Raw genomic sequence first — 24,040 nt, 5'->3', positions numbered from 1 at the left:
ACTTGCATGTCTGAATCAGCCCTTATAGGATGGTTCTATATGGACACAATATCCCCAGGTCAATCCAGTGGCCATCCCATGTCCAGGAACATTGGATTGCATGTAAACAGTTGCAGTCACTTCTGTCTTAAAACATATCTAAATGTTTACATGGGCTCAAAACTGTGGGTTTTATCTTTATTCTTGGGGAAACTGGAACAAAGCATAACTTTTGTTAATGCTGTTCAAGCCACGTTAACCCAAATCAGCTCTATATGTCATGTAGCGGCCACAGGGCAGATTCTCACTCCCCTCGAGGATAAGTAAGCATGCCCATAGTTTTATATTTGTAAGGAATATGTTTTATTTCAAATTTGCTCAAAGTTGAAGCCTGAAAATTAATTTGTTTTTTTAACTCCCTGTGCTGTGCAGCCATTTCGTCTTCCCCAGCATGCAAGACAAGTTGCAGAATAGTATATTCAAAAAGTGATGGCCTGAAAGGCACTAAGATAGTCAGTGGCATGGTACAAGTTTTATGTTTTTTAACATCTCTGCTCTTTTAAAGTAAGAGAATAAATCTCTGTGTTTCAAAGGATTCTAAAGCAATTCGCATAAAATATAAATGTCTGCACTGCAGGGATTATGGAAATCAAACACCCTGCAACGGAATTTGCTTCAGAGCATTGATAAAGATTTGCAGGATTAAACAAAGACTACCAGAACAGTGCATATAAATAAAGAACTCCCATGCTTTCATGATTAAAGAGAAAGAACTAAAAATAAATTATTCTTGTAAGCCCTTATTAAATTTAAGCACCAAAAGAACCCAATCATCAAGTAGAGTGAAACTTTTTACTTGTCCTAGTTAGTTACTAATGTCTGCTTTTCATTCTATTACATTTGATATCTCTATGGAACAGGTTTCATTTAAAAAATAAAAAAGGCAAAGTGGTTCATTTGCTATGCAGTTTGTTTCCTCTGGCCTCTGAGACAGCTGCGTAATGAACAATCGGTCTACTATACTTACCAATCAAACCTATACTACCTTATTATTACCTCCTAAGCAATGTGGGCAACCTTAGAATGACCTTATTCCACTAAGGTGATCAAAGCTTTGCAAACTCATGACTTCCTAATAGGAAAGACTGAACATTCTGTAGCCATGAATTTTGCCTTCGCATGACAAAATAAGCTCAGCATTCCCCCAGTTTATTTTATCCCATTACTGTATTATTTTTTCCTTCCAGTTCTTTATCTGTTTAACCTCTGGGCACAAAAAGTTTCCTAACTCAAATTCTTAAAAAGTCCTCCTAAAATATGACTAGATTCAAGACTATATTTATGAGCTAGCAATTGATGAGAATATTGTTGAGCTAGTGGTCCAGTCTCAGATTTTTGCAAGTATAAATAGTAAAGGCTAATTACAATGTGATTTAAAGGTTTACAGCAGTGTTTCTCAACCTGGGAATCAGGACCCCTGGGGGGGTCTCAAAGATATGTCAGAGGGGACACCAAAGACAATCAGAACACACAGTGTGGGGGTTCTGTGTGGGAAGTTTAGCCAATTCTATCAGTGGGGTTCAGAATGCTCTTTGATTGTAGGTAAACTATAAATCTCAGCAGCTATAACTCCTAAATATCAAGGTCTTCTTTTCCCCCAACTCCACCAGTGTTCACATTTGGGCATATTGAGTATCTGTGCCAAGTTTGATCCAGATCCAACATTGTTTGAGTCCACAGTGCTCTCTGGATGTAGGTGAACTACAATTCCCAAACTTAAGGTCAGTGCCCACCAAACCCTTCCAGTATTTTCTGCTGGTCATGGGAGTTCTTTGTGCCAAGTTTGGTTCAATTCCGTCATTGGTGTTCAGAATGCTCTTTGATTGTAGGTTAACTATAAATCCCAGCAACTTCAACTCCCAGATGACAAAATTAACTCCCCCACAACCTCACCAGTATTCAAATTTGGGCATATCGGGTATTTGTGCCAAATTTGGTGCAGTGAATGAAAATACATCCTGCATATCAGATGTTTACATTACGATTCATAACAGTAGCAAAATTACAGTTATGAAGTAGCAACGAAAATAATGTTATGGTTGGGAGTCACCACAACATGAGGAACTGTATTAAGGGGTCATGGCATTAGAAAGGTTGAGAACCACTGGTTTACAGGCTTCTGAGTGAACAGAAGGGATGAAAGTGAGAATCTGACACTGAGTGCAACCTGATTTCACGGCTAAAAACATTATCAAGGATCTTACCGCTGTGAAGACGGTGATCAGGAAAGTTTTTTTTATGTGTATTCTACAGAGTGTTTTTAAATGATTATGTGTTTGGATCATCGGTTTTAGCAATGTTGTAATCCACCTCTAGCCGTGAGGAGAGGCAGGTAAAAAATAAAATTATTATTTGAAATACAACAATTTGAGTCCACAGCAAACAAGATCACTCTGCTGGCTGTTGTATTGGATCACACGTCGGACATTTCCCAAGTGTTTGTTTTTTAACATGATCGTGAAGTCAGGAGTATTGTACTCCAAACCTCTGTCAGTCTGAATTCAGAAGTCCCAAAGTAGTTTGACCTGTTCATTTTCTGTAACTTTTTCAGGCTTGTGATCCCACCAGTTCTTTGTCACAGGCAGATTATTATTATTATTATTATTATTATTATTATTATTATTATTATTTTATGCTATCAGTGATCTATCCCTGTGTACATGGGTATAAAATTCCCAAATTAATCCCCAATGATGCCTGTTAAGAACTTTAACAAAACAAAAAAAATCACAAGACTGGAATTAAGCAATCTAAATGAATAAAGAAGTAACAACAAGCCAAAACTTGAGATATTTGACAGAATAGTTTATTATGTGGACAGAGTGAGAACAATCCAGGTCAGAAATAACACATAAAACAACATGTCTTTATACAGTGCAGACAGTCCCAAAGTTACAAGCAAGATAGGTTCTGTAGGTTTGTTCTTAAGTTGAATTTGTATGTAAGTCAGAACAGCTACATTTTTAAAATGTAACTCCAGATGGATGGATGGATGGATAGATAGATAGATATGCTTAGGATAGCAAGTGAAAGGTGAGTTGTTTGCAGCCTTTTATGATAGAGAGAGAGAGAGGAGAGAGAGAGAGACCAAGACCGAGACCTTATTGTTCCTTAATATGAAGGAAAACAGTAGTGATAAGGAAAACAAACAGGAGAAACCTATGTCTTTTAAGATCAAAAAATCGGAAAGAAGATTCAAGGTTTGATTACAAAGGGAGTGAAGGATAAATATTTGTCTCAGTTATGATTTTCATCTTGGATTGTTCCATAAAGCAGAGATGAGCTGTATTGCTTTGTTATAATTCTTTCGGTTTAAAATGGAAATTCTTTGAATTGATGACAAAGAGAATGCATAAATATATCTCCCCTTGCAGGTGCGCAGTGCTATTACAAAAGGAAAATAGTTTGGGGCAAAGAAATAAATAAAATGAATGTGTATTGTCTCTCATTTGTCGGTCTTATTTATACCATTTTTAAAATCTTCATTAAAACGTTACTGTGCAATTAGACGATCCAGCATAAATCTGACTCTGCACAGAAACTAATTAGACATTTGAGTTGATCATTCTTGCATTTATCTTGTTTGCTGCAATACTGTGGTAATTTACATATTTTTTCCTGACTATTCATTACAGTTGATATGAAAACACTTGTTATGTGTACTCCCCCCGTGGAAGAATTCCAGTATAATTTGTGGCTGAGAGGATAAAAGATTTAGTTCAGTCTGGAGCAGTCCTCTTGTTTATTTTGAAATACTATCAAGGCCTCATATGACTTGCTTTATCTACAGTTTAGGTGTCAAATAGCATTTTAAAGTCATGTATGCTCACTTTCTCCCTCCTCTGTAGTACACTGAGTTGAAAAGTATAGTGGATCTTTGTAGGGGTTGATGCCAGGACCTCCAGTGAATGCTGAAATCCATGGATGCTCAAGTCCTATTATACACAATGGCACAAAAAATGGGATCTACGTTGCATGGCAAAATCAAGGTTTTCTTTTGGGAATTTAAAAAAAATTAAAGCTATGGATGGTTGGATCCATGCATAAGGCCAACGGCATGTTTGCTTTGCTCAAACTATCTGCCTAAAAGAGAAATAATTATTTGCTTCTCATTCTACTATGAATGAAAGATCATCCATTGCTATCGAATATAACCAAGGCAAAAGCAAAACTTTTGCTTTATTTGCGTTCTTCAGATTTCAGGCAGGGAGAAATGTGAGAGCTGTTCAGCAGTGGAAGTCTCTGCCCCGGAGAGTGGTGGAGGCTCCTTCTTTGGAGGCTTTTAAACAGGCTGGGTGGCCAACTGTCGGGGGTGCTTTGAATGTGATTTTCCTACTTCTTGGCAGGGGGTTGGACTGGATGGCCCACAAGGTCTCTTCCAACTCTATGATTCTGTGATTCAATCCTGTCCAAGTTAAAAAAAACTATCCAACCAGAACATAGACAGCGCTGAAGGCAGGGCTGTGCTCTTCTCCCATGTTGCATGACACTCCTCTTATGATGGCTTGCTAGGCTCCATTTGTGTTAGTCACAGTGACTCCAAATAAGAACAGCTTGCTTACCTGTAGCTGTAGTTCTTTGGATGATATGTGGTGAACTCAGAGAACCGTGCCTCTCATCCCCTCATTGTGCCCTGGCTTCCTTAGTTGCATTGCTGCTGCTTCAGAGTCCATAGCTAATTTCTAAATGTCATACATTTCTGCATTCTAACAGTGTAATAACTGTTAACTTGTTGCTTTCTCAATGGGCAGATCATGTCATTGTTGCAGTGTGACTTCCATTTTCATTTGTCATATGAGACTTTTTAAAAGTGATAGTCTTGGTCGATGCAGGTTCTAGCGACCAAGTCTTATAGTGCTGTGCTGAATGAAGAGAATGATGCATACTTGGATGGTTCTCCTTTTCCCTAGATGGTACTGAGGATCCACCTTCATCAATCACATTGACAATTTTCCTTAACATCATTTCAAACAATAAAGTATAATTAAGTAGTGAAAGGGCAAGAAAACTCATTTTTGTATTTACCAAGTACATTCAACCTTTCCGTGGTTTTATGTGTTGCTTTAAAATGAAAGATGAGTACTGCCTGCTTGAAGGGGAAATTGGCAAAATGGATATAGTCATGCCTTTTTATGTCACCCATGTTGCAGCACAGAGCTATGTATTTGAGATTCAATATAAATCAAACACAAGGGCATGAAAATAGATGTTGGAATATTTGAGGCATTCTTTAAAGCAAATGAGTTTTTGTTTTGCTTTGCTTTAGTTTTATGAGAAGGAAACCAGAAAATGTTTCAATAAGCTGATGTTCAAGTGTTCTTCAAGTTCCAGCATAATGAAGAAATATCATCATATCTCTGTTTGCAATTGGTCAGACTAGAAAGATTCAGGTCTCTTTGATTAAAGAGAGCCATTAGGTATAAGAATACACAATGCTGAACATGATAGGATCGTGATCTTATTCTGTGGGAGGCTCCTAGTTTGTTATATAGAATGAATGGGAAGAGTTGGATTTCTGTTAGCTCAGCCATCATGGCCAGTGGTGCAAGAAGGTGAGGGTTGCAATGCAAACAATCTGGAGATACACTCTCTATCCTTATGATATCGTTTATGTTTTCTACGTCTAATATTGACAATTCTCGATTACTGTACTTCCTTGATTCTAAGATGCCCCTTCCCCCAAATAAACATATCTATAAACAGTGGTGCATTTTAGAATTGTGTGTGCTTTTCATATATAAATAATAAACTTTTTTTTGTTGGTGGTACTGAAATTCATGTGTGTCTTACAATCAATGGTGTCTTAGAATCAAAGAAATACAGCATATTCCTTGTAATGCTCATAGTTGCTTGATCCTTTCTCCTGGAACAGACATTTTTATGTGAAAACTATTGACATCCTGTATTGAACTTTTCTTCTTTGCAGATGAATGGATCTTCCCTGACAAAAAAAATTCTCATCTGGATTCCAGCAGTCCACCACAAATGGCTTGTGAAACATCCTATGGCTTTTTAACATCACCACTGGATGACAACCAAACCTGTGAAAACAAACAAACACTTCAAGTTGAGCAGGAGGACGTTTTCACATATTCCTCAAAACCTAGATCAGCACCTCATGGGAAACCCCTAAATCTTTCATCTGATGACTGCAGCTTTTCTGTGGATTTAAAAGAAGAGATGAATGGGGCCTGGCGAGGTGCTCAAATGGAGGATGACTTCTTTGGAAATGAGAGCAATGAAGAGGTGAATTATTTTTGGTTGTAGCTATAGCTTGTCTTTTTTCTGCTTTAATATATTGGATACTACCTATCATTATGAGGCAGGCGTTCCTTCTAGCTTAATATGTGAGGGGATTGGAGAGAGAAAGAGAGAACAGCTGTTCATCAACATATCTGGACTGGCATTAAAGGTTACATTAGCAAAAATAGATTTCTGCCTGAAGAACAAAATCAAAATGTCAATAGTAGGAAAGCTGAAAAGGTGGGGCAGGGATGAAAGAGAAATGTGAGCAAAGTTCAGTTAAATGTAGGAATGCTTATGGCATTCATTTGATTCAGATTTTTAAGGTAACTATTCCGATTCCAGCTTTAGACTAATATGCACATCCGAACATAATTACCACTTACGTTTTTTATCCATTTTCTAGGATAAAATGCAATCAAAACTCATATAATGTTGATAATTATCCAAAATAATTCAAATTTCCATACGTATTTGAAAACATAGACTAGTGTATATACCTGGTATTGTCCATGTGTCATTGGGATTGTTGTCATTAGGATAAACAGAGTGTTGGGGAAATATATTGCATAGTTTTCATATTTTTCCTTGTCAGTTATTACAGGTCCATTTTTGAAGAAAAGTTTAATACATGTAATTGAAGCCCAATATTTTGGGGTTTTGTTATATGTCACAGATAAGTCTGCAGTAACATCTGGAGAGGAAGGTGCCTTTTTCATAGTGAATGTGGGCCAAGATAATGATTTTATATATTTCTTCTAAAAAATGGATGGCAGTTGCAAGAGCATTATTAAATATGCAGACAATATTGTACTCTAATATGACTGAAGAATATCTTAGTAGAAAGCAACAGCTACCTTTCTGATTAAAAACCATCAGCAGATTTGTCATGTCAGTCAACTATTGCATCAGGTGGCTATGGTAACAATTAGCCATCTCTGCCTTTGTTAACATTTCAGGCCCCTTCCTTTTTCTTTGTAGTAACCATGTTTTATTGCTTAAATCTCTTTCTGCTGATTAATAAAGTATAGCATTGTTTATGATGCTTACAAGAGGATTAAAGGTTTTACATAAAATCTCAATCGCTTTCTCTCAGAAAGATGTAGTTATGTTAAAACAATAACCGACAGCTGAATTCTGACGTTTCTGCATCTCCCCATTGACCTGCTGTTGTTAGATTCTATGATTTCAGTATTAAATCAATAAAAATCTTACATCATAAATCCTTAACAACTGTGGTCATCATCACCATATGGTATCTGTTTTTCAAACTCTTTGTCGGTATTAAGAACTGTATAAAGTGTTTTCCTGCAAACGTTATTCCCCAGAAAAACAAACCATTAGAAAAATAGCATGAAGGACTGCAGTAGTGAAGATTTTTTCTTCTTACTGATGTATCCTTTTGTGTTCTTTCCAACTGGATGGTTGTTTGTTATTTTCTCCACAAAAGTAAACCATTAATGGATGTGGGCCTTTTAATGGGTGTCCTCTTTGGATTGCTTACTCAGACATCAAGCTTTGTGTTCCTTACACTAATTTTTCCTACAACTTTCAAACTCCTCTCTGGGTTTAATAACTAGGGACCATAAGGTGATTTAATCCTGAACAAATTGGATGTTTTTTATGTTATGGTAAAAATGTGACAGATTTATACTATGACCATTTAAATAAAAGGCATCTAAGAAAAATGAGTAGAATAACAAAACATCAGATATTTATTCATTAATAGATTAAACATCTATCACAGGCATGGGCAAACTTCAGCCTTCCAGGTGTTTTAGACTTCAACTCTCACAATTCCCAACAACTAGTAAGCTGGTTGGGATTTTTGGAAGTTGAAGTCCAAAATGCCTGAAGGGACAAAGTTTGCCCATGCTTGATCTATCATATAGCTAGCTTCATAACTACCCTGTTTCCATGTAACAACTTGTAAAAAAGCAATAACTTTCCCCCACTGTTGTTGAAAATGCTGTTTTCTTTTCAAATCACCTGTATATTAATTTTGTACAACTATGGTATTTTCTGCACACAACATCCTGTGCACAAAATGTTGTTTATGGCACAAAATAACCATATGTGAATTTTACTCAGAATAAGCCCTGAAATGCAAAGATTTTAATCAGTTCAGGATTTTTCTTGTCAGGGTTTATCAATTCTTGAAAAACATTTTTCTGTTGTTTTTAATATTAATTTTTTTTTCCATCCGTAATATGGAGTGGGTGGGAAGATATTCATCTGTATCCAAAAGAACTTGCTAAATGTCTTTATTATTAACAGGTTAGTGTAAACCTAGGAGCCCCTGGTGGCGCAATGAGTTAAACACTTGTGCTGGCAGAACTGCTGACTGAAAGGTCAGCAGTTCAAATTCGGGGAGCGGGGTGAGCTCCAATCTGTCAGCTCCAGCTTCTCATAAGAGGACATGAGAGAAGCCTCCCACAGGATGGTAAAACATTCGGGCGTCCCCTGGGCACCTCCTTGCAGACGACCAATTATATCACTCCAAAAGTAACTTGCAGTTTCTCGCCCCTGACATGAAAAAAAAAAGTGTAAACCTGACTACTATGGATTCTGCTCCTGCTGAGTACAGACTGTTTTTACCTTTCTCCCTCACCCTATTTTTGTTTCACTTTGCTAACTTCATAGGAGCCAAATATGACCATTCTGTTGGTCGGGGTCAGTGATGTGGTTTTGATCTGGATTCTCATTGCACCACTGAGGCTGCAATTGCTAAATAAATTCATTAAATGGATGCCATTTACGCTCTCATGACTCTGTGCAGCATTGCGTTTGTTATCCCCAAAGCGCTTCTCTTCTCATTCACATTTTAATGAATAAAACTCTTCTTCTCTTCACAAAGCATGTTAACTTTGGCTTCTCAACATGAAAGATCTGCTTACAAAAGGACTAGGTACCATCTGCTCCGAAGTGGGTAGCTCTCAAGAAAGATCTTTTTTAAAATTATGCCTCAGGAAGAGCAATCAAGTTTTCTGTATCCAGAAAATTATTGTCCAAATACCCATCTGCATGTTCTTTGAAGGAAGGTGATAAGGCAATAGAAGAGCCATCTCCTTGGGGAAATCAGCCTCTTCACTGTACATATGCCATGCTACAGTTAATCAGACATACTTTATTGAAGTTCTTGGCACTGTCAGATGATTGAATAGTAGATATTCAGGTGGGGGGAAATGCAGCATAGAAATGGAAATGTGTATTGATGAGTAGTGTGCGGATCCAAATAAGGAGCATTTAGTTAAAATGTGATTTAGTAATTTTTTGAAAAAAAAATGTAATTTTCTAAATCAAGTTATCCTAATGTTTAAAGTATTAACTCAGATGGCCAATAAAAGTCTAGGGTGATGTTTGTGTAGGTGTGGAAAATAATGGTATGTCTCTTAACAGAATCAGTACTGAAGAGGATAAAGCAATATTTGTTATCTCATGATCAATATCTCTCATGTATAAAAAGATGTGAAGTTTATGAGTACAGAGGGCACTTACAAAATACACATAAAGCCTACATAACAAGAAGTATGAGGCAAAATCAGGGAATGATGGAAAGAAGTCTTATTTATTTGCTGCTCTTTTAGAATCTCATTCTTCCTCTAAGGCAGAGATGTCAGAATTATTTTCATTGAGGCCACACCAGCCTTATGATTGCCTTCAAAGAACCATTTGATCCATGGATGGAAAAGCCGTGTATACAGAGGACCAACTATAATTTTTTTACATAGTGGTCTGCTTTTTTTATCCAGTCCAGGTCCCCAGATGCTATTAAACGACAACTCCCATCACTTTTGATTTTCCGCCATGTGGACCAGGGATAATGGGAATTGCAACCCAATAGCACTTGTGACTCTGAGGTAATAGAAAGGTTAAGGGACATTTTGATGTCAGACATCCTACCCACAAGCCTTATATCTAAATTTAAACCCCATTATCCTATCTAAACTGAACAAGTTACAGTCTTCCAGGTGTTGCTGTATCACAACACCCACCAGCTCTAGTCATGATGTCTAATGATGAAAGAAACAGAAGTTGTGGTAAAGCATCTGGACATAAAATGTCATGGCGGGTGAGATTTGACCCGCAAGCCTTGAATTTGACGCTTGTGCTCTAAGGGGCTCAAGGCAGCATGCATCAGTCCTGTAATTTGCCCTTTTAGCCCTATTCAATGCAGTTGGGTAGGCTGAGAATTGAATTCTCAACTCCCTGTTTCTACTCTGGCACAGTAATCATTGATGGCTGTTGCATTTTTTTCCACCATTATATGTGCCAAAGCCATCACTGATATGCTTATACATTTAGCTATAAAGCAATGACATGGAGATGTTGACAAAATGGAATGTGTCCAGAGAAGGGCGACTAAAATGATCAAGGGTCTGGAGAACATGCCCTACGAGGAGCTGCTTAAAGAGCTGGCATGTTTAGCCTGCAGAAGAGAAGGCTAAGATGAGACAAGGTAGCCATGTATAAATATGTGAGGAGAAGTCACGGGGAGGAGGGAACAAGTTTGTTTTCTGCTGTCCTGGAGACTAGGACATGGAACAGTGACTTCAAACTACATCAAAGGAGACTTTACCTGAACATGAGGAAGAACTTCCTAACTATAAAGCTGTTCAGCAGTGGAACTCCCTGCATCATAGTGTGGTGGAGGATCCTTCTTTGGAGGTTTTTAAACAGATACTAGATGGTCATCCGTTGGGACTGCTTTGAATGCAATTTTCCTGCTTCTTGGCAGGGGGTTGGACTGAATGAACCATGAGGTCTCTTTCAACTCTATGATTTAATGAATACCAGTTGCTGCAAACTAAACTTCAGAGAAAGAAACTGGTAAAACCATTCCTTTCCTAAGAAAACCCTGTGAAAATCATGGGGTTGCCATAAGTCAACAGGCAACTTGTAGGCACATACGCACAGAGAGATAAAGAGTAAAATGAACACAAGGGAGTGGCACACTACATAGTTTTTACTTCGGAACGATGTGATGTCAGTTTATTCAAATGGTTTCCTTTGTTACTTTTTTCTGTAAGAAGAAATGGTCATAGTGCCAGAGTGAAAGAAGATAAAACACAGGACTGAGAAAGATTGAATACCCTTCTCTTACTCTTTAAATGCCTTTCCCTTGTGTTCTTACTCTTTAAGTAAGAGAATCCTTTACAAATAATTTTCACACATCCTTTGTGATATAGGCTGGACACTATGTTTTCCAAAAGTTAAATTCATGAAGCGTATGTACTGGAAGATAAAAAGGAAGGAAGTGTGGCTGGTGTCTTCATAGAGTGATAAATCTAATGTCTGTGTTACGGACAGTGAGAAAGTACAAGGTTGCTATGAGGTTTTGGCTGTTTACCTGTGCTAACATATCAATAATGAGATAGAGCTAGGGAGAGTCTAGCCAAGAGAGAAAACATTCTTCATATAGTCAGTATCTTGGAAAATCTTGATATTGTGTTTCAGTTACTGGAAGCTTGGCTCTATCCTTTTGATGGCTCCTAATTAATGATATACTCTTTCATGCTCTAAATAAATATTTTATTTAACCATTCTGAAACTGAAATAAATTCTTCTCATTCTACAATACTTCTGTTGCAGTAGCATTTCTTTACATTTGGTACTTTATATAAATAAGGTTTCCTCTCTGTTAATCTTCCATTTATTTTGGATGAAAGAAAATGGAAATTCTTTTAACAGGTATCTATGAAGTATCTATTTTTATGTTGTCAAATGCTTTCATGGCTGGAATCATTGGGTTGTTGTAGGTTTTTCGGGCTTTATGGCCATGTTCTAGAAGTATTCTCTCCTGACATTTCGCCTGCATCTATGGCAGGCATCCTCAGAGGTATTGACCTCACAACCTCTGAGGATTCCTGCCATAGATACAGGCGAAACATCAGGGGAGAACACTTCTAGAACATGGTTATACAACCCGAAAAACCTACAACAACCCAGGATCTATTTTTGTTTTCAAATAAATAGACAAATAAACAGTTTCCTATCCTGTGACCGGTATGATTTAGCTTCTAATCCAGGATGACTGGAGAACTTACAATGCCAGTGGGTGAAAAATGGTCCTTTATTTTGTCATCTTTTCCTTCACTAGGATGATAGCTACAGTGAATTTATGGAAGAGGATCAGACCTTTTTATCAAGATCATCAGAACCTGCAATTTCTGAAGAGATTCCACTCAAAATTGCATCCCAAAATCCCAACAACTGGGCAGATGGAAAAACATTGTCACCAAGCAAAGAAGATTCAGTTGTGATGACAGAAAAGGCAGATAATGTTCCAAAAAGCTTTTTGCCAACTTGTTGCTTGTCCCCAAGAAGAAGCATACCCGGGCCCATTAAGGAAATATCTGAAATACCAAAGGATGCATCAGGCCCATTGAGAACTTCCATAAGTAGAAAATCCTTGAAGGAAATCCCACAGGAGAATTCAAATCCAATAGACCAAATCCCTGTAAGTATTTTGAGGAATCGGGTAAATATTAAGTTTTTCTTTTTAGTTTGAATAAAGGGAATGTGGGGTACCCCAGGTTCTGTATCCTTTTCTATCCACTTAAAAAGTTTTGCATAACATATTTGTGTTTACATAGAAAGGGACAAAAAGCAATAATATAATTATCAAGTAAAGGACAAAATAAATCTACAATACAAAGTTAAAAAGCAATAAATCAAGGTCAGTAGAAAGCAAAATAAATCCATGGCAAATAGGGTTACCATCAGGGCTACTAAAATCAAGACTGGGCAGCACTATAGTCCATAGGCTGTATTTGACCTGTCGGTCACTGTAAATGATAACAGGGGTTGAATACACATACCTAGTCCTGCAAAAATAAGTTTGCAAAAGTTAGAAGAGATGAATGCAGATCATTCTACAGGTTCCTGGATGAAACAAATTTAACTAGCTTTATCTCAGTCTGGCTTCAGGACTGATTATGGGACAGATATCGCTTTAGTTGTCTTTGTGGATGTCCTCCACTAGAAAAGAGATCAGGGTAATGTGATTTTTTATTTTTCTGGACCTCTCATTCGCTATGACACCCTTCTGGATGCCTCTCTGGGACACTGAGGGGTTGTTTTACAATGGCTCTATCTCTTCCTGTAGGGTCAAACTAAGAAGGTGGTGCTGTGGGGCTCCTGTTTAACATCCTAAGTACCATAGTCTGTGGTATCCCAAAGGGTTCAGTCCTATTAACGTATGTTGCTTAACATATACAAAGCTGGTAGATGTTATCTACAGATTTGAGGTTTGGGGTCACTAGCTGGCAGGTGTCACTCAACTCTATCTTTCCGTTTCATCTAGCTCCAGTGAAGCTGGTCTCAGTAATGTGGCGAAATTTAACCCAAACAAAATATAAATGCTCTTAGTCAGAAGGAAGGTTATGGAATTCAATCTATGCTGAGCAGAGTTGCATTCCTGAAATCTTGAATTCACACTTTGGGCATATTCTTACACTGATTCCAAAGCTGAAACCCATATTTCAGTGGTGGCCAGGAGTGTGTTTGTCCATTTAAGACTAGCATACTAGCTGAGTCCATTTCTGGAGTTGTCAGGTCTGGCTGTTGTAACCCATGTCTTGATAACGTTATGTTTGAATCAGTGTACACTTTAAATGAGGCTACCTTTGGAAATAGTTCAGAAATTTCAGCAAGTCCAAAATGCTATAGCTAGACTGCTGAGCAAGGCGGTTTCCATCTGCTCCTGGGCCAAGGCATGACAAAGCCATGCCTACCTCTTCTACTACCAATACAAGAAAAGTGATGCCATAGTGACAGCTCTTGTTAACTTCTAATATTGCTGAGATTTTTTTTATTTGTTGTCTGTGAGGATCAGAACCAGTCCTTACCAATACTCAAAGTTCCTGGGGACATTTTCATACCCTTGTGTATGTTCAAACTGTGATGACTGAAAAGGGAAAATCCTTCTGACAGAAATGGTTAGCATGAGGGGAAAGCCTCTCAGTGTCTGAATGAATGTCACATTCACAGCTGAGTGGGCATTTCCATTCCAACTCATGTGCCAGTGACAGCCAGACAGGATTTTTGACATTTTTATAGCATATGACTTATTTGCTTGAGCTTCATAAGGTTGTAACCTAGCATTGGTTATACAGGCAGTCCCCGACTTACAAACAGCACATAGTTAAGAATGGGGGTGAGACAACAGAAAGTGAGAGAAATATTCCTGAAAGAGTTATCATGAGGAAAAGGTATCTCAATGGAAGCTTTCTCACCAATCCTTATTTCCACAACAAGCCATTTTTTCCAAAATCCAATTATCTCAGGGACAGAAAGTGAGGTGAAATCTTCTGAACAGAGGCACAGTCAGCAAAACAGAAATCACAGGGGTGTTGACCCTTCCCTATGCTATCCAAACCACACACACACACACACACAGCTGGAGTTACACTTTGAAAATGTACCTGTTCCGACTTACATGCAAATTCAACTTAATAAAAAAACCTACAGAATCTATCTTGTTCATAACTTGGGGACTGTCTGTTATGTAATCCATTATCTATAGCATGCTTAAGATTCCACATACAGTGAAAATATGCAGACTATGCATTTATTTTCACATGGTCCTCCATAATGAGCTCTGTTACCAACATATTCATTTTTCTTATAGTATAGGGCAGTAGTTCTCAACCTGTGGGTCTCCAGATGTTTTGGCCTTCAACTCCCAGAAATCCTAACAGCTGGTGAACTGGTTGGGATTTGTAGGCCAAAACATCTGGGTACCCACAAGTTGAGAACCACTGGTATTGGGGCTTGACAGTACAAACAAGGGCATGAATTATTGTCCTTTATATGAAGTGACTTCAAAATTACATCATAGTATCTTTTAAATATGTTCTGTCCTTATCACACTAAGAATGAGGAAGAGAAAAGACTGGTATGAAAACACACCAACTCCATTTCTTTCTGTTTGATTTCACTGGCCTTTCTCCAGTTAATTTACAGTATGATGTTACTTACAATTTGCATGGGGAGAAGACCTTGATGTGCTACAGATACTCTTTTGGTTTAATTCCAACCCGGTTATTCTGTTCTTATTCAGTTTAATTAATCTTCCAAGTGCTACTATCCTAGATTTCCTGGAGGAAAAATGCTATGCCTTGATAGTTTCATTAAAAACTGTGGTGGCTCAAATATCCAAGCAGAAACAATGCAAGTTTGTTGTAGTCTTACAAGATAAACTTTTGAAGTCTGTTAATTACCAAAACAAGCTCATTTAAGAGGGCTGAAACCCTGGAGGGGTGAATTGACAGATTTTCAATAGCAATCTGCAGGCGAACTCAGAAGATCATTAGTCTCTCTGCATTTTGTAGTGTCGCTGCAGCCATCCAGAAAAATAATAAATGATATGATTGAAGGCTAGCAGTAAGGTACTGTCATATACCAACTCTCCAGGCTATTTTGGGTATTGTAGTCATGTCAGTCAAATTGATTCTTCTCCCTCATGTGGTTTTACTCCCCACCATGTACTCTAGTTGCAGCAATAGCTAGTTATGCAAGAACAAATTAGCCTGCTGCAAATGAAATGATAATACGTTGTGTCTTTCTTAATAGTTAAAAGTCCCCCCTGAATGTTATATATTAAATTGCCTGCTACGAACAGGAAGTTTATAAACTTTTAAATGTTGTGGGAGTAGCTAAGCCACTCTGAGCTGTCAAATTCATATTGACACTTTTTGGACAGTTACATTCTTTGCTGTGAAGAATATACAATTTTATTGTAATGCATTCTGACTTTCCAGAACAGTTTCTACTTGGCTGTGTTTTTGATCCCGGCAAGCATCAGAGTCTTTCCTATAGGGATCTCAAACACATTCTCATTCTCTATGGTATGTTTTTTGTTTCCTCTAGAGTTTAGATCCCTCTGCTTCTTCTCTACTGTCCCATGTTCTTATCAATATTCTGTACAATTGGTGTCCATGGGCAAGATGTTCATATGCCTAAAGAGTTACTCCACATATATTTCATAGCCAAGACATTGGCGGAGAAAAAGTGTAAGGAGTTTTCCAAGACAGTGGATGCTGCAGTTGAATTTATGAAAAAGAGAACAGGAGCAGGGAGACCTTTACAAGATCTAAAATTTGGAATACAGTAGCAGTTTGGAGACCTGTTGTGAACCGTTGGTTAGAATCCCGTTAATTCAACTAAAAAAACCCAGTGGCGCACAAGGATGATTAAATAGCAAACATCTGGGCGTCCCCTAGGCAACGTCCTTGCAGACGGCCAATTCTCTCACACCAGAAGCGACTTGCAATTTCTCAAGTTACTCCTGACACCGGGGGGGGGGGGGGGCTAAAGGAGACCCACGGAATCAGTTGCTGTGTAGTAGGTTAACATATAGATAAAATCATAGAGTTGGAACAAAGCCCAAGGGCCCATGCCATGCAGAAATATACAATCAAAGGTAAACCTAATAATGTAGATGCAATTATTCTACTATAGTCAAAATTAACAGTAGAAAGTAAGCCTTTGACTTCCAAAAAATCAACATTAAAACCAGAATAAGCTATTATAATAACTGCATTGCATGCTAAAATATTAAAAATTACACAATTTAAACAATACAACACTTACAGCCCTTTGGGTTGTTGTAGGTTTTCAGGCTATATGGCCTAGAAGCATTATTTCCTGACGTTTCGCCTGCATCTATGGCAGGCATCCTCAGAGGTTGTGAGGTCTGTTGGAAACTAGGAAAATTGGGTTTATATATCTATGGAATGTTCAGGATGGGATGTCCAGGTTGGAGTTAGATGTGAATATTTCAATTGGCCACCTTGATCAGCAGTTGATAGGTGTGACTTGTTACTGCCTGGGGGAATCCTTTGTTGAGAGGTGATTAGTTGTCCCTGATTGTTTATTGTCTGGAGTTCCCCTGTGTTTGAGTGTTGTTTTACTATTATAATTTTAGAGATTTTTAATACTGGTAGCCAGATTTTGTTCATTTTCACGTTTTTTTCCTTTCTGTTGAAATTGTCCACATGCTTGTGGATTTCAGTGGCTTCTCTTTGTAGCCTGACATGGTGGTTGTTAGAGTGGTCCAGCATTTCTGTGTTCTCAAATAATATGCTATGTCCAGGTTGGTTCATCAAGTGCTCTGCTATGGCTGACTTTTCTGGTTGAAGTAATTTGCAGTGCCTTTCATGTTCCTTGATTCTATTTGGGCACTGCTTTTGGTGGTCCCTATGTAAACTTGTTCACAGCTCTGCACGGTATACGGTAGACTCCTGCAGAGGTAAGAGGATCTCTCTTGTCCTTTGCTGAACATAGCATTTGTTGGATTTTTTTGTGGGCCTGTTGAGAGTTTGTAGATTGGGTTTCCTCATCAGCTTCCCTATGCGATCAGTGGTTCCCTTGATGTATGGCAAGAGTCCTCTTTCCTACCCTGGACATTCCACAGATATATAAACCCAATTTTCCTAGTTTCCAGCAGACCTCACAACCTCTGAGGATGCCTGCCATAGACGCAGGCAAAATGTCAGGAGAAAATGCTTCTAGAACATGGCCATATAGCCTGAAAAACCTACAACATCCCAGTGATTCCGGCCATGAAAGCCTTCAACAATACATTACAGCCCTTTGTTCAAAACCTTCAGTACTAAAAGCCTTTCTCAATAAAATGCTGTTGCCTGCCAACTGATGGACAGCAAGGAGGGTGCCATTTAAATTTCCTTAGGGGGTGCGTTCCAAAGGCCACAACTGAGAGTTTTAAGATGAGTTGTTCATCTAAAGGAATGAAAAACTTATTTTAGGGTATTGAGATATTTTTGAAAAAGAGAGAGGTCACCATTATCACTGTGTAGACAGTATATTTGAGACACTGAAATAGTTAGGGTGGATTGAACGAAAGGGAAACGTGAAGAGTGCCAAATAAACCTCTTTATATTGGAGGGCCAGAGGATATTCAGGTCACTGACCTAAAGTGTCTTTGCTGTGAACAAAGGAAAGTCCTTGTTGGATATTACTAGGACAGGAATCGAAAACAAAATTTCCAGTACTTTAATCCTTTATAGAAAACTGTGGTATAACAGACTTGGGATGCTGTGTATACTTCTACTTTTTAATGTCACTTGAAGAGAGAGATTGCACAACTGAGAAAAAATTAAGAAGAGTAATTTGAAAGATCAGAAAACTAGAGCATGATAGCGTTTATCTTTGTGGTGATGTTAACCAGAAAAGGGAGACATGGTAGAGGTGTATAAAACAGAAATGCCAATCTCTACTTGGGCTGAGCCTTTTTGCATGTGAGAACTTGAAACTACAGGATTTTTCTCCCCAACATTTCACTGTTGTTCTCAAGATGACATTTAATACAGGAAATTTATCATCATTTATATAGCATAATCGGTGTACAAGTGCTTTACAGTAAAACAGCCCAAAACCATGTGTCCTGCCAGAAGCATGCAATCTAAAATATATGTGTATATACATACTCAGAGAAAAGGATGGAATAATAAAATGTACAATACAACTGTAAAACAAATTCAGATAAAAATATAAAAATAGAATATAAAATAAGGCAAACTTACCAATTCACGTATTCAAAATATACATGACTTTAAATCAATATTAAACTAAAATCCAAATGCTTAGGAAAACAAGGAAGTGTTTCATTGAAATTTAAAATAATAAGGGTATAAGCAATCCACAAATATATTGGGACGCAATTCCAAGAGTGCAGTCTTGGGATTTCCTCTTTATCTATAGATTGTGCATCCAAGGTTTGGAAATATCCCCCTCCCCTCAAAAACAAACCAAAAAATCCAACAGCAAACCTTGATTTTGAAAAATTTCCATAAGGGATACCATTTTACTATGTAATTTTATGCATTGGGACTTGAGCATCCATGAAGACTCCTGGAATTAAACCTCAGTGGATACCAAAAGGATAGCTACCTAGTGTATATGTTATATACATTGCTGACATCGTGTATCATAGCTACTGCCCTGTTGCATGGACTTTTAAAAATTAGTAATCTTGCATAGATTTTCTCCCTCTCTCTTTTTATTTAAGCAGCCTGTCTGTGCTTGCTGGGTTTGAGTGAGCCGTTCTTGTGCTGGAGATAAAAATCTCATGCGAGTTATTAAACACACACATGTTTTAGTGGGTCAGTCCAAATATAACTTTATGGTATCTTTGTCCACAAGGTGGTGACCCTTCTGGACACAGCAGTCCAGTCAGGGATATAAGAGACAGAGTTTGTTTAGGGCATCTTTTCTAGCCTGCTCCCCATATGGGGTGAGCAGAGTGGATCCTTAAAAGGGGCTGCTCAGTTGTGGATACAGCTCCTGAACCACTCAACTGCCTCAGATCTTGAGGTAGAACAGCTGAATCCATATTCACCACGCACGTGCCAGTCTGTGGCTAGGGGCTTCCACATTTCACAGTCCTGCTGATTGCTTGGGACTTTTCTTGGTTTGGTTTTATTTTTCTTGGAAGACGTCTGTGCGTGAATTAGATTTATATATGGAGATCAGTGCACAACCAATCAACAGTCTTCACAGAATGAGGTGTACATCCAGTAGGCTTGTGCATTTCAGGTGAATCGCTATCTGTTTCTGCTTGCTGGATATTGGAAGCCTCCCATATCCATTTTCTTAGCCTCCTGCTGTTTCGACTCTAGAGGAGAGGCAAGCGTGTGCATGCTTTCTTTCAGCAACACCAGCAGCTCGCCACACACAGCTTTCAAAGGCATTTTGAGGAGGCCCGGGAAAGGAAGAGTGATGACCTAGAGCTCAGTAGAGAGCTATCCTCCCTTGAGTACCTTAAAAATCTATTGAAAACTATCGAGGTATCTCCCTTCTAACCTCCGCTGGGAAAATCCTTGCAAGAATCCTTGCAAACCGCCTTCTACTCCTCTCAAAAGACACCCTCCCAGAATTCCAGAATGGCTTCCGCCCCTCCAGAGGAACAGAGGACATGATCTTCACTGCACAACAGCTCCAAGAAAAATGCAGGAAAAAATCAACCTCTGTACATGGCATTCATTGACCTTGCAAAGGCATTCCACACAGTGAATCGCAGTGCTCTCTGGACCATCCTCCAAAAAATCAAGTGCCCTAACAAATTTGTGAACATCCTGCGGCTCCTCCATGATGATATGATGGCAACAGTCTTGGACAGTAATGGCTCCCAAAGTGACCCATTTAAGGTGGAATCAGGTGTCAAACAGGGATGTGTTATTGCCCCAACTTTATTTTCCATCTTCTTTGCTATGATACTGCACCTTGTTGATAGGAAGCTTCCCACCGGAGTGGAAATCATCTATTGGACAGATGACAAGCTATTTAACCTCATCAGACTGAAAGCCAAAACCAAGGTTACAACAACATCTGTTATAGAACTCCAGTATGCTGATGACAATGTCATCTGTGCGCATTCAGAAGAAGACCTACAAGCCACTCTAAACAGCTTCGCAGAAGCATACAAGAAGCTCGGCCTGTCATTGAACATAGAGAAAACCAAAGTGCTGTTCCAGCAGTCACCAGCCAATCCCTCTCCAATGCGAGAAATGCAGCTTAATGGTGTAACATTAGAAAATGTTGATCATTTCCACTACCTTGGCAGCCATCTCTACATAAAAGTCAACATTGACACTGAAATTCAACACCACCTGAGCTCTGTGAGTGCAACCTTTTTCCGAATGAAGCAGAGAGTGTTTGAGGACCGGGACATCTGTAGGGATACCAAGGTGCTTGTTTATAAAGCTATTGTCCTCCCAACCCTGCTATACTCTTGAGAGACATGGACAGCCTACAGACATCAAATGCAACTCCTGGAACGACTCCATCAGCACTGCCTCCGGAAAATCCTGCAAATCTCTTGGAAATACAAGCGGACAAATGTCAGCGTGCTGGAAGAAGCGAAGACCACTAGCATTGAAGCGATGGTCCTCTGCCATCAACTCCGCTGGACCGACCACATTGTCCGGATGCCCAACCACCGTCTCCCAAAGCAGTTGCTCTACTCCAAACTCAAGAATGGAAAATGAAATGTTGGTGGACAGGAAAAGAGATTTAAAAATGGGCTCAAAGCCGACCTTAAAAACTCTGGCATAGACACTGAGAACTGGGAAGCCCTGGCCCTTGAACGCTCCAGCTGGAGGTCAGCTGTGATCAGCAGTGCTGTGGAGTTTGAAGAGGCATGAATGGAGGGCAAAAGAGAGAAACATGCCAAGAGGACGGTGCATCAAGCCAACTCTGACCGGGACCGCCTTCCACCTGGAAACCAATGCCCTCACTGCGGGAGAAGTTGCAGAACAAGAATAGGACTCCACAGTCACCTACGGACCCACCGACAGAACACCGATCTTGAGGACCATCATCCTTGGACTAAGAAGGATCGCCTAAGTAAGTAAGTACCTTAAAAATCCCCTGTCTCTGTTGCCTGCAATCTCCTTGAGGTTTTGCTTCCTTACAGCTCCCTGTTTCTAGTTTCTGCTCTCGAGGAGAGGTAGGCTTTTCTTTTTGTTTGCTGGGATTACTATTAATAATAATTATTATTATATTTTAGAAGTATTTTCTGAAGGAGAGGAAGAGAAGGAGAAAAAGAAGAAACACACTCATGCACCCCACCCACCCCCCATTTCCACAACTCCCAGTCAGCCCCACTAAATAAAAAGAATCAGGAAAAAAGGGAAAATAAAAAAGATTCAACTATGATGCTGAACAGGGAAGAAGGAGCCGTGATCTGGTGCCATGTGGTCCCTTTTTTGATGGGAATCCATGACAACTGGCTCCTTGTCGTTTCAAGCACCGGTATGAAACAGATAAGCCAAATGGCTGAAGGGACCAGCTAAAATACAGTGGCATGGTTAACCTGACAACCACTGGCTTGTCTTTTGTTTCAACCTTCTTCCGCCTTCACAGACTTTATAACATGTACTATGTTATCATCCACCTGCTCTGCCATTGAGGACTTCAGATTGTGCTTGGTCTAGTTCCTCCCCTGTGGCCCTGCTGCCCATGGAGACCCTCCTGGGAGCAAATGACTCCTACAGCTTTGCCCACAGGTTCACTGGAACACACAAGTCCATGACAAGGTGACAATCCATCGAGTATTGGAGGTAGTATACTTCTCATTGCAGTCCGCAAGGGAGGATAATGTTGCATTCATGTCTCACTTGTGGCTTACTGTAGACAGCTGACCAGCTGATACATGAACAGAACACTATACTAAATAGACTTTTAGAAATTTTGTTCATATATTTTTATACTTTCTGAAGGAGGTGTAGGAGACGAAGTCTAGGGTATGCTTTTTTCAGAGTTTACCAGTGATCAGGAGAATATCTTGAATAAGAGGTCAGAGGCATATCCTGAAGGATTCCAATTTGAGGCAACCTCAGCAGATAATAGTGTACTCTGGATCAAAGCAGACTGGAAGAAGAATGCTTTGGGGGGAAAGCAGCTCTCTTTGACTGGGTTGAATTTTAAAGCTATTTGAGCAGCCAGTGAAATATCCTGTTCTAGGAGAATAGGCAAATGATGAAGTCTCATAGTCAGTGGGATTCATCTCTTGAAGACCACCTCTAGAAGCATGGCACCAAATTAGTAAAGAGTCTGAAAGTATTTCTAGCCTATTTAGTAATTCTCAGCATATTAATGGCCAAAAATTAATCTGTAAAGCTTCATTTCTTGCCTGGAGGAGATTCTTACTGGTAACAGGCAACCAGAGAAATAGTCGTAATGCAGCAATGCAGATAGACCCTAGGGTTTCAGGTCAAACCACTTTACTGTGAAAACTTGCTATGAAGAAATTTCTGTTAATCCCCTCATGTATGTGACTGCTAAAAACGCTCAAACAACTCTTAATGAAATTGATTTGCTAACTACTTGGTAAACTTTAAGGACTTGCATGCTTGCAATGTTTTATTCATGTTTTAATAGAGTTCTCTATTATTAAGTTCAAATATTTTTAATTAAGAAAGAAGTGCAGCCCTCTGGGTAATATTGCAACCAAGTAGATAGCTAGTAATTAAAGTTTTCCGCACGTATAACTAATTTTAAACAATTCTGAATAAATCATTTGAACCTAGGAGAATGCAAATGTCATTACATGCATCTCTAAACTGGAAAAAGTGGTCTTTTATAGTAGGTTTTGCCATGTTTTAAGAGCTTAATAAAATGCTTCTTATCATAAAAAAGAATATACAGAAAGGCAAGATAAGTTTTTAATTGCTAGATGTGGTGTTGCATTTAGAGGAACCTTGGGAGCCATGTGGAATAACATTTGTATAACATTCTCTTTGAAAATAAAGACACTTTTCAGTATAAGTTCCAGTTTTCACATCCCAATTGGATTACCAAAGGCACAAGGATTGTAAACACTGATGTGGATTGTATTGCAGAACACCAAAGGAATTGTCAAGGATCACATAGTTCGATCATATTCTGAGGATTGTTACCTACAGAAGTATTTCTGGTGGCAAATCTAGATTCAATCCAACATCTGAAAAGAGTCGACATTATTCATTTTCTTTTACCAGCAGATTGTCTGTGTGTATACTCCCAAATATGCAAATATTTAGCATCATCATTTATTTATATCACACCATCAATATTCCCGATGTTTAACAAGTAAAACAACAAAAACAGTCCTGTCAAAGGCATACAATCTAAAATATATGAATACACACAGAGAGAGAAAGCGGGGGGGGGGGGGGGAGGAATGAACAATAAAATATAAAAATATCCAATACAATTGTAAAAAAAATGAAATACATAAAATACAATATAACAT

The 24,040-nt window shown here is 38.7% G+C and overlaps 1 protein-coding gene across 2 annotated transcripts in view; it reads left to right on the top strand.

The window, feature by feature from the left end:
• CFAP20DC (CFAP20 domain containing) overlaps window positions 1-24,040 on the top strand; it is a 177,580-nt gene that overhangs the window by 84,921 nt on the left and 68,619 nt on the right. For both annotated transcript variants that reach the window (XM_067463435.1, XM_067463434.1), the window contains 2 exons: window positions 5,966-6,285; window positions 12,383-12,742. In XM_067463435.1, coding sequence (XP_067319536.1) covers window positions 5,966-6,285; window positions 12,383-12,742 — 680 coding nt within the window. The remainder of the gene's footprint in view (window positions 1-5,965; window positions 6,286-12,382; window positions 12,743-24,040) is intronic.

This window comes from Anolis sagrei, chromosome 2 (assembly GCF_037176765.1).
Source record: "Anolis sagrei isolate rAnoSag1 chromosome 2, rAnoSag1.mat, whole genome shotgun sequence".
NCBI classification, from domain to species: Eukaryota; Metazoa; Chordata; class Lepidosauria; order Squamata; family Dactyloidae; genus Anolis; species Anolis sagrei.
Note: the sequence above shows the minus strand (reverse complement) of the source record. Positions and strands in the feature narration are given on the sequence as shown.